At 43.5% G+C, this 14898-nt stretch overlaps 1 protein-coding gene across 14 annotated transcripts in view; it reads left to right on the forward strand.

Moving 5' to 3' along the window:
- Positions 1-14898, forward strand: part of CADPS2 (calcium dependent secretion activator 2) — a 568361-nt gene that overhangs the window by 298783 nt on the left and 254680 nt on the right. For all 14 annotated transcript variants that reach the window (XM_065555914.1, XM_065555920.1, XM_065555939.1 and 11 more), the window contains one exon: positions 5254-5365. In XM_065555914.1, coding sequence (XP_065411986.1) covers positions 5254-5365 — 112 coding nt within the window. The remainder of the gene's footprint in view (positions 1-5253; positions 5366-14898) is intronic.

Genomic DNA, 14898 nt, shown 5'->3' on the forward strand with positions numbered 1-14898 from the left:
ACCCCTAGTTCTTTTGTTATGAGAAGAGTAAATAACACTGCCTTATTTACTTTCTCCACACCAGTCATGATTTTATAGACCACTATCAGATTCCCCCTTAGTTGTCTATTTTTCAAGCTGAAAAGTCCCAGGCTAGGTCTACACTACCTGCCTGAATCGGCGGGTAGAAATCGATCTCCCGTGGATCGAATTATCGTGTCTCGTCGGGACGCGACAATCAATCCCCGAATCGATGCTCTTACTCCACCAGCGGAGGTGGGAGTAAGTGCCGTCGATGGGGAGCCACGGAGGTCGATTTTGCCGCTGTCCTCACAGTGGGGTAAGTCGGCTCAGATAGGTCGAATTCAGCTATGCTATTCGCGTAGCTGAATTTGCGTATCTTAAATCGACCCCCCCGTAGTGAAGACCTGCCCCCAGTCTTTTTAATCTTTCCTCATACAAAAGCTGTTCCATGCCCCTAATCATTTTTGTTGCCCTTTTCTGAACCTCTTCCAATTCCAACATATCTTTTTTGAGATGGGGCGACCACATCTGCATGCAGTATTCAAGATGTCCACATACCATGGATTTATATAGAGGCAACATGATATTTTCTGTCTTATTATCTATCCCTTTCTTAATGATTCCCAACGTTCTGTTAGCTTTTCTGACTGCCGCTGTACATTGAGTGGTGTTTTCAGAGAAATATCCATAATGACTCCAAGATCTTTATTGAGTGCTAACAGCTAATTTAGATCCTGTCATTTTCTATGTATAGTTGGGATTATATTTTTCCAGTATGTATTACTTTGCATTTATCAACATTGAATTTCATGTGCCATTTTGTTGCCCAGTCCTTCAGTTTTATCAGACCCCATTGTATAGGGTTACCATATTTCAGCAAGCAAAAAAGAGGACGGGAGGAGCCCCGCCCTAGCCCCGCCCCTGGCCCTCCCACTTCCCGCCCCCCCAGAACCCCCAACGCTCCCCCCGTTCCTTGTCCCCTGACTGCCCCCTCCTGGGACCCCTGCCCCTAACTGCCCCCCAGGACTCCACTCCCTATCTAAGCCTCCCTGCCTCTTGTCCCCTGACTGCCCCAACCCTTATCCACACCCCCACCCCCAGACAGACCCCTGGGACTCCCACGCCCCATCCAACCACTCCCCACCCCCTGACAGCCCCCCCCAGAACTCCCAACCCATCTAAACCCCTCTGCTCCCTGTCCCCTGACTGCTCCGATCCCTCTCCCCACTCCTGCCCCCTGACAGCTCCCCCCCAGAACTCCCAGCCCCCCACCCCCCCGCTCCTTGTCCCCTGACTGCCCCCTCCTGGGACCCCTGCTCCTAACTGCCCTCCAGAACCCCACCCCCTACCTAAGACTCCCTGTTCCTTGTCCCCTAACTGCCCCCTCCTAAGACCCCCCCCCCAACTGCCCCCCAGGACCCTACCCCCTACCTGTACCCTGACTGCCCAAAACTTTCTCCACTCCCCCCAAAAAGCCCCCCCCCCGTTTCTTGACTGCCCCCTCCAGAACCTCCCTGCCCCCTGGCCCCCTTACCCTGCTGCTCAGAACAGGGTGTTGGGCTCTGTGCGAGCCGAGCCGGACACGTGGCTGCGCTCCCCAGCACAACAAAACCCGGTCCCTGGCCCTGCACAGTGCTGCTGGACCGGGCTGCAGGGGAGAGCTGCCGGCTCAGAATGCAGGGCGGATCCGGCTCCTCTACAGCTGCTCCGGAGTCCAGCCCGGGACTTTCCTGCAGCCCTCCCAGCTGCTCGCTCTGCTCTGCCGGGGGAGGGGGGAAATCCCGGACATTTTGAGTGCTTTACAAATTCCCCCCGGACGCTATTTTTAGAACAAAAAGGAGGACATGTCCGGGTAAATCCGGACGAATGGTAACCCTACCATTGTAACTCTTCACAGTCTGCTTTGGACTTAACTATCTTGCGTATTTTTGTATCATCTGCAAATTTTGCCACCTCACTGTTTACCCCTTTTTCAGATAATTTATGAATATGTTGAATAGTTCTGGTGTGAGTACAGACCACTGGGGGGACACCACTATTTACCATTCTGAAAACTAACCATTTATTCCTACCCTTTATTTCCTATCTTTTAACCAGTTACTGATCCATGAGAGAACCTTCCCTCTTATCCCATGACAACTTACTTTGCTTAAGAGCCTTTGGTGAGGGACCTTGTCAGAGAGTTTCTGAAAATTGAAGTACACTATATCCATTGGATCCCGCTTGTACTCATGCTTGTTGACGCCCTCAAATAATTCTAGTAGATTGGTGAGGCATTATTTCCTGTTACAAAAACCACGTTGATTCTTCCCCAACAAATCAAGCAGGGACTCCAAGCAGGGTCCCAAAATCTGCTGCAGCTTCTCCACTGGCAAAGCTTCCTTGGGGACCAGTTTGAGAAAAAGTCACTTCATCAGCCTGATCTGGAACTTGCTGGCTCCCCTCCAGTGCTGTACTGGATTCAGGGATTAGAAGTTTGCCATTTTGGCTCAGTGCTAGTACTGGTTTTACAATGGCGCCAATGGTCCTGTAGGGCCGGGTCCACACTCAGAAGGGGCCCTGGTGCCCAGACTGTGGCCTCGCTCCCTGCTCTGCCACACTCTGCCCTAAGGCCCTGCCTCCACTTGGCCTCTCCCCCCCCCCCCGCCCCCCCCTCCCCCCGAGGCCCTGCTCACTCCTCTCTGCCCTCTCACCCCATTCAAGTGGCAGGTGGTCTTGGGGGGAAGAGGTTGAGTTGGGGTGGGATCTCGAGGAACAAATTGGGGGGGGGTGTCTTGAGGTGGGTGGAGCGGGGGCCCACAAAACATTCATCCAGCCCTGCTTGGCACAGTACCCAGCACCCAGTCAAACTCCTTGTAAAATGGGCAGGATGATATGGAGTTCCTAGAGGAGTGGTTTTCATCCCTGGCTTTCCAGTAGTCTGTCTTGCGCTACTTAATCTGCTCCCTACACTGGTCACTGATCCAGTAAATCCCCAACACTGCAAGCTTCTTTGCTGTTAGCTGGTATTCCTGGTGTGGTCATTCCTGGAACTCTTGCTAAATTCAAACTGTTTACTCACCTCACACCAGAGATTCACCGGTATCTGCCTGCAGCACACTTACAAAGGACTTCTTCATGTCAGTGGCCATTGCAAATGCAGGAGCAGATTCACTGTGTTTGCAGCTCTGTGTCCTGAACAAAAGGGAAGGGTTCAATGCTGAGCAGCTGTACTTGAACCAGAGAGTTACTTCTGTTTCCTGGGGGTCGATTGGCCAGTCTTGGGATAGAAAGGACAAAGGACACTGTCCCATGGGATTGTGGGAAACAGTTGGCAGATTCTCAGGAGCCGAATCTGGAGGGCTCGGGCCTGAGCTGCATCCATACTGCAAAACAATGGAGTTTGGGCCCAAACCCCCATGGCGTTTGGGCTTTGAACCCTCCACCCTTGTGGTCCTGGGCTTGAATCAGATAGAATTGTGGGTAGTCAGAAGGTGGGCTTGGGCTTGAGCCTGAGTCTGAGCTTGGGTTTATATTGCAGTGTAAAACTACCCTCAGTTGCTGGTTAAACAGAAATCTGTAGCGTGTATCCAAAGTGGCACAGAGATTCCCCTGGATCTCTATAAGGTGCTCACTCTATAGGGCACTATCTTCTCCCCATAAGTCAGCTTAGTCACAAACCCTCATCTCGCGAAGTACTGCTCCATTCTCTCTCTTTCTCACAGAGACAGAATCCCAGTTTAGAGCAGTTAGCTGATAGCTCAGTGTAAGTTCCCCAGGCTCTGTGGCCTCTAGGAGGAATAAATGCTCCCTGCATCTCCCAAGCTCTCCCTCTAGATCCACAAAATGCAACCACAGTGGTCCAAACACTATCCTAATAGAGGGCTTCCCTAGTAAGTAAAGCTGAAGTAGCACTGCACTGTATCCCGAGTGGTAGAGGGATTGGGACCCAGCCCTCACAGCAGACACATCCCTTGGTCCTGTGTCAGTCCGGGCTCTTTGTAACTCCGGTATTTATAATCTTGCCCTCGACCCTTGTTCTCTGATTGGGTCCGCTCTCAGAGGGTAACTAGAATGTGACCTGCCAAATGGGTTGCCCAAAATGAAAACTTTATGTACAGCCTCAGAAACAGCTACTGAGCATATCTAATACCTGCCACACCCTGTTCTGAAAGTTTCTGCTTTCTTCTAAGTGAGTTGCCCTGTTGTTGTCTCTGCAGGTATGCAAACTCACGGAGTATCCAGCTAAGATCCATGCCTCCTCCCCACTGTTTCTCTCCCTCTTCCCTGGAGAAACAAAGTCAAATGCTGCACTATAAACCACCTGGGTTACACAGTATCAGGGGGTAGCTGTGCTAGTCTGTATCTATAAAAACAACAAGGAGTGTGGTGGCACCTTAAAGACTAAGATTTATTTGGGCATAAGCTTTTGTGGGTAAAAACCTCACTTCTTCAGATGCATAGAGTGAAAGTTACAGATGCAGGCATTATATACTGACACATGGAGAGCAGGGAGTTACTTAGCAAGTGGAGAACCAGTGCTGACAGTGCCAATTCAATCAGGCTGGATGTAGTCCACTCCCAATAATAGATGAGGAGGTGTCAATTCCAGGAGAGGAAAAGCTGCTTCTGTAATGAGCTAGCCACTCCCAGTCCCTATTCAAGCCCAGATTAATGGTGTTAAATTTGCAAATGAATTTTAGTTCTGCTGTTTCTCTTTGAAGTCTGTTTCTGAATGTGCTTAAGTTTAAGCAAGCGAATAGTTTCAAAGTTAAGCCCATGTATGAGTCTTTGCAGAATCGGGGCCCAACTTTACAATTGGGTGAATCGCTTGAGAAATCAATTTAATTTTTACACGCCCAAGCAATTATATTAAACCTAATAATTTCAGTATATTTCAATAGAAGAATAAATGTGATCTTCTGCTTTGTTATATATAAATCTGTCCACAAGCTTGATACTGCATTCTCCCAATAGTTTATTGTTGCAATGCTTTGATTATGCCATCTGTCAAATTGTGATTTTAATTACAAAATCATATACGAAAACCATGTTCCATCACAAAGGAAGCCCAATTTTCAGATGCAGATGTCTAGTCTCTGTAGCCAAGTACAGCTGCAGATGTACAAAATGTTTTTTGCCTAAATAGTTCTACTGTTTAAAAATTACGCCCAAGGAATAAAGTTACATGTATTCTACAAAACATTACAAAGCTATTGCCTTAAAGCTTTAAAAAATAAAACCTAAATTCTGTTACTTTATTTATTACAGATGGGGAACTCAAGGGGACTTCACCACTACTCACCCTCGGCCTGTTGTCAAAGTAAAACTCTTTACAGAAAGCACTGGTGTCCTAGCCCTTGAAGATAAAGAATTAGGAAGGGTGAGTGTCGTTGCATTTACAAAATTAGAATATTGACAAAAGTACATTGTGCAAACAAAGCTATAAGGTGTTCATTATAGCAGACCACCTGCTCCGCTATAGTTAAGGCTGATGCTTGCTTTCTGTTTAAAGGTGGGCTATTCTAAGTGCTCCAAAATCTGTATTCTGACACGGATTGTCTTGAATTTTGCTGTATCTCGGGTTTCTGCATAGTGTTAGTGCTTCAAATTTGGGGTCATTTGAACAAGTGGTTTCCAAGATACAGCGCTCCCCCCCCCCCCCAAAAAGTACCACAACATTTTATTTTTTTGGAAACATTAATCCTCCCCGAACTAATCTCAGTTGCTCAGGATTTATCTCAGCTAGGGCATGGCACCAAGTGCCTCTTTGGGGCAGCAATACCGAAAAAGTTATTAAGGGTAAAGTTTGTAACTCTAGGTGGGTGTGTGCCAAAGTGATGCACCTAAAAGTGTGAAATGCACTGTGTGCCTTTACAGAAACTAGGGCTCTGTTGAAGCAAGAGGGTTTCCAGACAGTCTGTTGTCACAGCAACTGGGTGGTCCAAAGGAACATACTGTACTCATTGAACCTGAACTGCACCCATGAACTGGGATTTTGAGCCCTGCCATTGAATTTTCAGAGACTGTGTTGTGCATGTTCCTTGTTCTTTGCCTGCCAGCGGCAGATATAGCCTCTCAATTAAAGAGAAGAAGGAAAAAAGACTCGAGTAAGTGGTTAAGATAATGTGAACATGTTTCCTGAACAATGGAACTGAATGAGATCAAAGGGCAGTAAGTCACTGGGTCATTTGATCAAGGGGTTCCTGATAAATACCCCACCCCCACACCCACCCCGTGATGAGCTGCTTGTAATATTTTCAGATTCTTATAACATTTTGGCATAGAGCTAGGGAATAGCAGCTAGCAATGTACAATCATACCACATTGAAGGCTATGGGGTAATGTAAAATCAAAATAAGAAATCCAAGGAACAAAAAGAAATGCAGATTGGACTTTGTGGTAATAGATGAGACATCAATACCACTTCTGGACAGCAAGCCCACCTAAGCCATGAACCTGATAAAAGTACAGTTCTAGAACATAATGAAAGTGATTAGCAAAATGACTAAAGCTATCTAGGATGGTATTACCTGGGCCCAGGAGATGATACAGAGGGTGTATAGAGATGTGTTTCATGGAGACAGATGTCTAGATGGTGTTTGCCAGTAGAGATTGACACTAGTGTGAAGCCAGTTAAATTGCCAAAAAGAAAAGTACCCATTGCAGTGCTACAGCCACTGAAAGAGGAACTGCAGCGCCTACAGAATTGTGGAATTGTACAGCCTGTAGAGAATAGCATAGATTGGATAAACAGTCTTGGAGTAGTAAGAAAAGTCATCTGGAAAACTGATAATATGCATAGACCCAAAGCTTTGAAACGGAAACATTTCCTTCTACCTACAGTTGAGGACTTATCACCAAATCTGTGTAAAGTGAGACTTTTTATAATATGCAATGTAAAAAATGGATTCTGACACACTGAACTGAATGAAGAATCCAGTTACTTGACAACCTTCGCAACTTGTGGTTAAGGATGCCAGTGGGAATCACTCCAGCACCAGAGGTATTCCAGAGCAGATTGACCCACACATTGGAGGGCCTGACAAGAATCTGGACAATAACTGATAATGTGCTGATAGTAAGAGAAGGTGATAGTCCAGAACAAGTACAACGAGATCATGACTACAAATTATTACAATTTTTACAAAGATGCTGAGAAAAGAATATTAAATTGAACTTAGACAAGCTCAGGTTGAGAGTAACTGAGATGCCATACATTGGACATTTGTTGACCTGCAAAGTCCTGAAAGTAGACCTAGAGAAAGTGAGGCATTGTAAAGAAATGCCAAAGTTCAGTAGTGTTAAAGGAGTTCAGAGATTCCTGTGAATGGTCAGTTATTTAGTATCTAAGTTTTGCAGCCATCTGTCTGAGAGCTGCAGGATCCTGAGACAGTTGGCACTTTGAGACAACTAATGGGAGTGGATGGACCAACATAAGCAAACATTCTAGAAAGTAAAAGAGATGATTGGGAAGGCTCCCATTCTGAAATATTAGAACCCAGAGGAACCCTGGGTGCAGCAATATGATGAAACCGAGATAGGAATAGCTGCAAGTAGGGACAACCTGTTGCAAGGTGTTGCTTGGGGGACATGCTGCAAGGGAGACAACCTGTTGCATATGCAAACAAAGCATTGTCCATAGCCTTTGGAATGGGAATATTTCACCAATACACTTACGGTTACACCATGGACATACAATCTGACCATAAATCTCTTGAAAGCATTTGGAGAAGTCCATTACTTGGTGCAACAAAGTGCTTACAGTGGTTGATGATTTTTCTTCAACTTCTTCACAAAGTTTGAATCTGAATCTGAACCTCATGACTCAGGTCAGTCCCAACTTTGTAGCATTTCACTTCCCGTTTGAAGGCAGGGGCAGGATACGTTGCTCTGGTGAGATCTGCCAGAGATATCGGCAGAGGAACAACAAGGGGTAGACCGGTGGAGTCTATGATTCTTCTTATAAAAAGTCAAATATATCACTGTCTTACCTGGGGCTGTAGGGGTGCTGCTGTTGTGGGACTGAATTGAGAGATGTTGCAGGTGGCTACTGTTTAGGGTGCAGGAAAAAGCATAGAAATGCTTTCCCCTGAATGACTCATGGTCCACTCACAGATAGAGTAAGAGGATGGTGAGTTGGGCCCTGCTGGTTGAAAAAGCAATTAGAGGTTCTTACAAAGATTTAATCATATAATTTATGGTTGTGATAGTACTGAGTTGTGTCAGTGGATGCTATTGTACTAGAAAAGTAAATCTTGCTGAAATCAAAAGTAATTTCTGTTACTCTGAAGAGTAATTAAATTATTCTTAATGACAAATTGCCCAGTGAAATGTTATTTTTCACTGAATAACAAATGCTATTTTTGTTTTCTCACTGTGCAGAACCACTTTATGGTTGAGTCATCCGTTGTATTATCCATAAAACATCATTACAGACACTGTAGGATAAAGATTCAAATTTTGGACCCTAAATTTAGGCAGTTGACTCCTATAAAGATCATTGGGAGTTGCATGAATAAATCCTTTACAGCATTTTGAAAATGTGTCCTCCTTTCACAGAGTAGTCATCTCTTTGTATATCCATAGCTATAGTACATACTTACAATTATGGGTTTGGTTTTGGTTTTGCATCCTTGCCCATCCAGGCTAATAGCCATTGATGGACATATCCTCCATGAATTTATCTAGTTCTTTTGTGAACACTGTTAGTCTTAATCTTCACAACATCCTCTGGCAAAAAGTTCCACAGGTTGACTATGCGTTGTGTGAAGAAATACTCCTTTTGTTTGTTTTATACCTGCTGCCTATTCATTTCATTGGGTGACCCCTAGTTCTTGTGTTATGAGAAGGAGTAAATAACACTTCTTTATTTACTTTCTCCACACCAGTCATGATTTTACTGAACTCTATTCTATCCCCCCTTTTCCAAGTTGAAATTCCCAATCTTATTAATCTCTCTTCATATGGAAGCCTTTCCGTACCCCTATTGTTGCCCTTTTCTATATCTTTTCCAATTTCTTTTTTGAGATTGTGACAACTCACTGTTACTACATAAAAAGGATAATGCTAAGCCTATTTAAAGAATATTTTTCTTACTGTTACATTGAACATGCATCTCTTTCAGACAGTTCTTAAGTAAGAGTACCCGAGAATAATTGTGAACTAAAACAAATGAGAGCCATTTATTGCAGAAGTTCAGTGACAATATTCCATTTGAAAAAAAAATGTGCTTCCAATAATCTGGTCAAGTATGGCAAATCTTATATATAATGTGATATAATCTCAGGAAGATCATCTTTCAAGACCCAGAGAAGTTGCTCACTTCTCAGTCAGGCAGAACATCTGTTGATATGTTGGATTGAAATATTAAAATATAAAAAGTTCCTGTCATGTTTCAGATCTGATCTTTTTTTTTTCCTTTGGGGGGAGAGATCATGTAAAATTAAAGGGGAAAAAAGAAAGAAATATAAAATCAAGAATAAAAAATAAACAACCAAACGTCTTGCCACTCTAAAGACACACACGTCCTTCATCTAAACATGCATGTCTCACAGTTATCACCTTTTTCACTGTGATGCTGCCCAGGGTATCCAGGGCTTAGAGGCACCTCACCACTACCCACCTTTAGCATTAAGTAGTCTTATCTTTGTCTGCTGTGGCTCAGCTTCATGAAACCAGTAGCCTCTGGCAAGATAAGCACCTTCTTCCTAGCATCCGCCAACCTCACTGTCTCTATTCAAGTTAATGATAGGCACACACCAACCCCCGACTTCTTGGAGCGCTCTTTGCAGTGTCCAGTCCTTAACCACTAGATACTCTCCGAAATTACCAGATTTGCTGTCCGTGAGGGAACAGTATACATAGTAACTTGTTTGATTCAACTGAGGATCAACTCCTTTATAACATCATAGCACTGAGATATATTTATAGTCAAAACAATCATAAATTTATTGTCAAAGGCGAAGATTAAGAGATAGTGAGTAAGGATAATAATGGAACAGAAATGGTTACATATAAAACAAAAGGAAACAGGCTTCCTAAATCTAAATTTAATTTTAACATGCCAAACCCTTGTCTAAAGTAGTTTATCTCCCCTAAAGCAATCTCTGTCTCTCCAACCAACATGACTGAAATCCCTCTTTCATAAATGCAAAAAGTGCTGTCCTTTTTGTTTCCTTAGTGAAGGATAAAGAAGTGTCCTTTTGCCTGCTTCTTATATCCCTCCCCCACCCCCAAAAATGCATTGTTTTGTCTCCAGGGTCAGGATGTCCCCTCTTGGTTTGTTCCCTGGTGTGTTCCCTTCACATCCTTATGTTGTGACTTCTTATGCAAATGGAGCTTCCATTGGGTTAGTTTATAATGCTTAAGTTACATGTGAACCGAGGCAAAGGTGAATATACTTCCATTGTCTGGCAAAATCTGCTTGTCAACCCTGCATTGATTCAGACTTTAAAACATATTTTCAATATATATATATAGATAACTTCTTACATAGTGTCAGTACATACATTTCACAATGATATTAATGACCAGTGTGATCCTGGCCTTCATTGAAGACCTCTCATGACATTCTTTATAGTTAAAAATACTATGAAAGCAGTGTGCTAGGTGTAGTGAGTTTGTCAGGTATGACAAGAGATGCTGTTATAGAACAGTGAACCATTTGCCAGTTTTCATTGAGGAATTCTTAGGGTCACAGTCACCTCTTGTTGATCTTGTCTTAATGTGAGGCTTCATCCTCCAACAGATTGTATACAGACACTGGTATCCCTCCATTTACAGCCAGTTGCAGGATCAGGGCCTTAAACTGTATATTCTTCAGGGGGAGGAGTCCATCTTTATTTGTTTTGTAAAATGTTTCACACGTTTATGCCATTGTGTAAATAATCGTATATTGTGCATATCTGGTGTCTTCAGCTTCTAAGGCATTTAGGATATGCCTGTGATTGGAGGAATCTCTTACCTGGCACTCTTCTGACATCTTATTTTCTGTCTAATCAATCCAAATATGAAGGCAAGGATAGTTTGCTCACACAGGGATGCTCTGTTTGCTTTCTGCTGGTTGCTCAGAACATTTTTTTAAAAACCAATGCCTTTTTCACTGTTCTTCTGGAAGCTACTGGAGGATCATTAGATATACTGACTCAATGTAAAATGAGATGTGAACCAGGACCCCGTGACTAGGGCTCCCAGTTACTACAGCAATACAAATGAGAAAAGGCGTGTGCTTGTCTTTGTACAGACCTAAGCCTACACTCAGTCATTTCATTTAAAAAAGTGTTAGAGACCTGTGACCCTAGGTACCCCTGTATTCACACCCTATGCACTACTGTAATGACATTAGTACAGAATATGCCCCGTGGGGTATCATTTGAAAACTAATAACACACTGGCTATTAATATCATTGTAAAATGCAGGCATTAATATTATATATGAAGTTACCAATTCCATCTGTATGATGTTACTAGAACTATGTGTAAAACCAGACATCCTGAAAAGCTGAAAAGGAGATTGGTTTAGAGAAATTATCAAGAACAAAGACTGTATCTTACTGTATTAAATTGTAGCCTGTTTTTACTTTTATTTGCTTGTAACCATTTCTACTTTTATCCCTTTTGCTTGGTATCTCTTAACCTATGTCCTTTTGTCAATCATTTTTTTATTTTTAATGTAAACCTACTCAGTGCTGTATTTGAAGGGAAGGGTTTGTTTACTCCAGTCAAACTAATAGGCTGTAATGTACTGACTCTATAAAAGAGCAGCAAACTGAATGTCTTCTGTGAATGTACAGTGATAGATGCTGTGCATTGCAGAGAAATATTTCCGAGGAGCATGGGGGCTGGAATTCACTGATGGTTACCTGCTGGGTAAAGTTTGGGCTGGGAGAGCCTTGAAGAGTTTGCTGGTGAGGAGAACAGATGTTGTGGCAAGGAGCTGACACAGTTTAACCTCCGGCTAAGATCATTCTTGCTGAGGCTCTGGGTGTCCGCAGCAGCGTGTTACATGAGCAAAGCAGAGTAAAGCATTTAAAGTTCTTAAGTTTAAATTTATTAAAGTTGTAAATTTCTTCTAACGAGAAAACAGAATTTGAGAGGATTAGGTCAGGGTGGGCCAACTAGCATCCAGCCCATGGCAGTGAAAAGGTTGGACCACCCTGAATTAGGTAATGGTTGAGATCTCCCAAAATATGTGCATTCTTTTGCATGCTGCTGACTTAGGGTGACCAGATGTCCCGATTTTATAGGGACAGTCCCGATTTTGGGGGGCTTTTTTCTTATATAGGCACCTATAATCCCCCACTCCTGTCCCGATTTTTTACACTTGCTATCTGGTCACCCTGTGCTGACTCCAGTTTGCCCAGGTATCTAGCTGTGTATGTACACAAAACAGGGTTGATGTAAATGCTGGAGTTTGTGTGTGATAGCTGAGTGAGTGTAAAAAGTGATGAGCATACTAATTTTCTCTCTCCTTCCTACCAGCGATCATGTGCTACTTTTTTTTTTGTTCCATGCTTTGTCTATGAAGATGTTCAAACGTAATAATTCAAAGTGACAGCCATTGTGCTTGCTTCACACACATGTGAATACAATGTGGGAGCAGCAGGTGGTGTTTGATTACAGATATTTTTTGAATATAAAGATAATTTAGTCTTGTTGCACTGATTATTCAATTAAGAGCGACGAACTATTGTCTTTTGAGCTGCTTGTCACATCCAAATGCAGCCAGTAATAATTAGCTTTATAGCTATGCTTTTCATTGATGCTGTTATTCTGTATTTGCTTTAAAGATATCTTGCTGGGCAGGTACCCACACTTGCATAATTTTTTAGTTTCTGAATGTTGACTACAGCAGGCACATAATTTATATTCTGTGATCTGTTCAAACACCCTCCGAGAAAAGAAGTAAATTTTAAAACAGATTCCACACTTTGAATATGCTAGTTTGTGGTTCTCTGTTGTGGGAATATGCTTCTCTATCCGGTGAATACTTGTTTTTTCCTTCCCACCCCATATCTCTGTTTTTCTGTCTTTTCCAAGTCTTGGAGTGCAGGTCCCATCCCCAACACCCATTACAGGTGTGATTCCACAGGCTTTTTCCTCATGCTCAAAAGCAGAGGTTTCCTGAGTAACTCTGTCTGAGTCTCATTTCTTCAGAAATATTTACCATCTGTCTTTCACTCCAGCATGGTCTTTCTGGCAGAAACCAATTCTTTGGGGGAGCATGTGTAGGAAGGCTGGAATGCCCCTAGTTTAATGTTAGCTCTCCAGCCACTTCAGCAGTTGTGTGGGGCTCAGGTGGCAGCATCCAAAAGCTCCCATTGCTACTGCTGGCCCCATGTGCTGCCAGACCTCACTCCCTCTCATCACCTATATCATTATTTTAGGGTCTTCTCAGCAGGTGCTTTGTGTGTCAGATATTTCAAATACACACACCATCTTTAGGGACTATTGTTTCAACTTTATGAATGTTATCTGTATGTTTGAGCCAGATCTTGAAATCATGGACACTTCAAAGACTGCTATACTGGGATGGGTCAGACAACATGAGCCTGTAGAATATTCAGAGACCTTTGTGTCAATATGTATTATATGTATGTGTATGTTTCTGGCTCACTGAGTGTATTTCATGGGGAATATGGAATCACTAAGTAAGTGATTAGTGCAAAATCCCAATGTTGATAGTGCAGACACGCAGCATTGACACTTTGCCCCCTGGGGAAAGGAGTATTGACTAGTTTTAGCTGTTTCAGGAGGCCTGGGAACAAAGGCTTTTGGGGTGTAAAGGCTGAATTTAAACAGACCCAGAGGGCTCTCATTTTGATCCAACAAACTGACATCAATGTTTAACCAAGGTTCCAAACCCTGCTGAAGGATTGGAAGGACTTGAACCTGCTGTGGTCTCCATAGGACTGATGGTGGTCCTCCGGTAAGCTTAAATATGTGTTTAGACCTGTTATGACTATTATTATTTGTATTGAAATAGCACCTGTTGTTTTTTATGTTTTCTCTGTAAGAATTTTGTCCTTAAATCAATGTACCTTGCTTTTTCAAAGCTGTCTAGTTACTGGTAAACCACTGTCAGTGCTCCTAGAGAAAAAAAGACTGAAATGGCAGGTACTGAGGTAGGTCAGACCTGCTAGGATATGCACAGTAAATTGCGAGGTGGGGGGTTGCAGCCTAAACCCTGGTTCGGAGGGAAAGAGGACATGGCTCCACGGCCACAGAAAGGTGACGGCAAGAGGCCTGAGACTTAAAGGTGCATCCTTTGAGTAGACCATGGTGGGGGTCAAAGGTGCAGTTACACCGAAACTGACTCTTTGCTGTTTGCCATTTTCCCTAGTCATTTTTGTGCAGTTTCTGTTCTAGTATTATGACAGCTGGCAAGTCTGAGATCACTCAGCAAGGTAGGTAATGTAGGTTATATGGAATCCCCACAAACTGCCTTGGTGACCAGGCTTCAGCGCCCTTCCCCCCTCCTCCCAATCATTGTCCTTTGCTTTGCTTGAGAGCTTTCCCTCAGAATTTCTACTTGTGATAAGTTATAAAACCCCCACACTGGGCAACACAGGTTAACAAGCTAATGTAGGCTTGGGTGGCCCTTCTCCGTCACACCTGCGAGAGATGTTGGAATTGGAGAGAGGAGCTTAAAAATGAGAAGCCCAGCTCATTTGATGGCAGACCAGGGAGAAGAACAAACCTTTAGTCTCAGCTCCTGGAGAGAGGACTGGCTGAAGGCAGGAGCTCCTCAGATGATTGTTGCCTGACAGCCCCTCCCTGATGGAAGGGAGGGCCCGATGCTGACTCACGTTGAGAGGGGACTGTTCCTCTCCACAGGCTGACAAGTGCCCTATGAAGGAAGAGAGCCTTAACCCAGTTTTGGGATGATTCATTTGTGTTAATTCCCCTTTTGTT

The sequence above is a fragment of the Chrysemys picta genome, chromosome 1 (genome assembly GCF_011386835.1).
Source record: "Chrysemys picta bellii isolate R12L10 chromosome 1, ASM1138683v2, whole genome shotgun sequence".
In the NCBI taxonomy this organism is placed as follows: domain Eukaryota; kingdom Metazoa; phylum Chordata; order Testudines; family Emydidae; genus Chrysemys; species Chrysemys picta.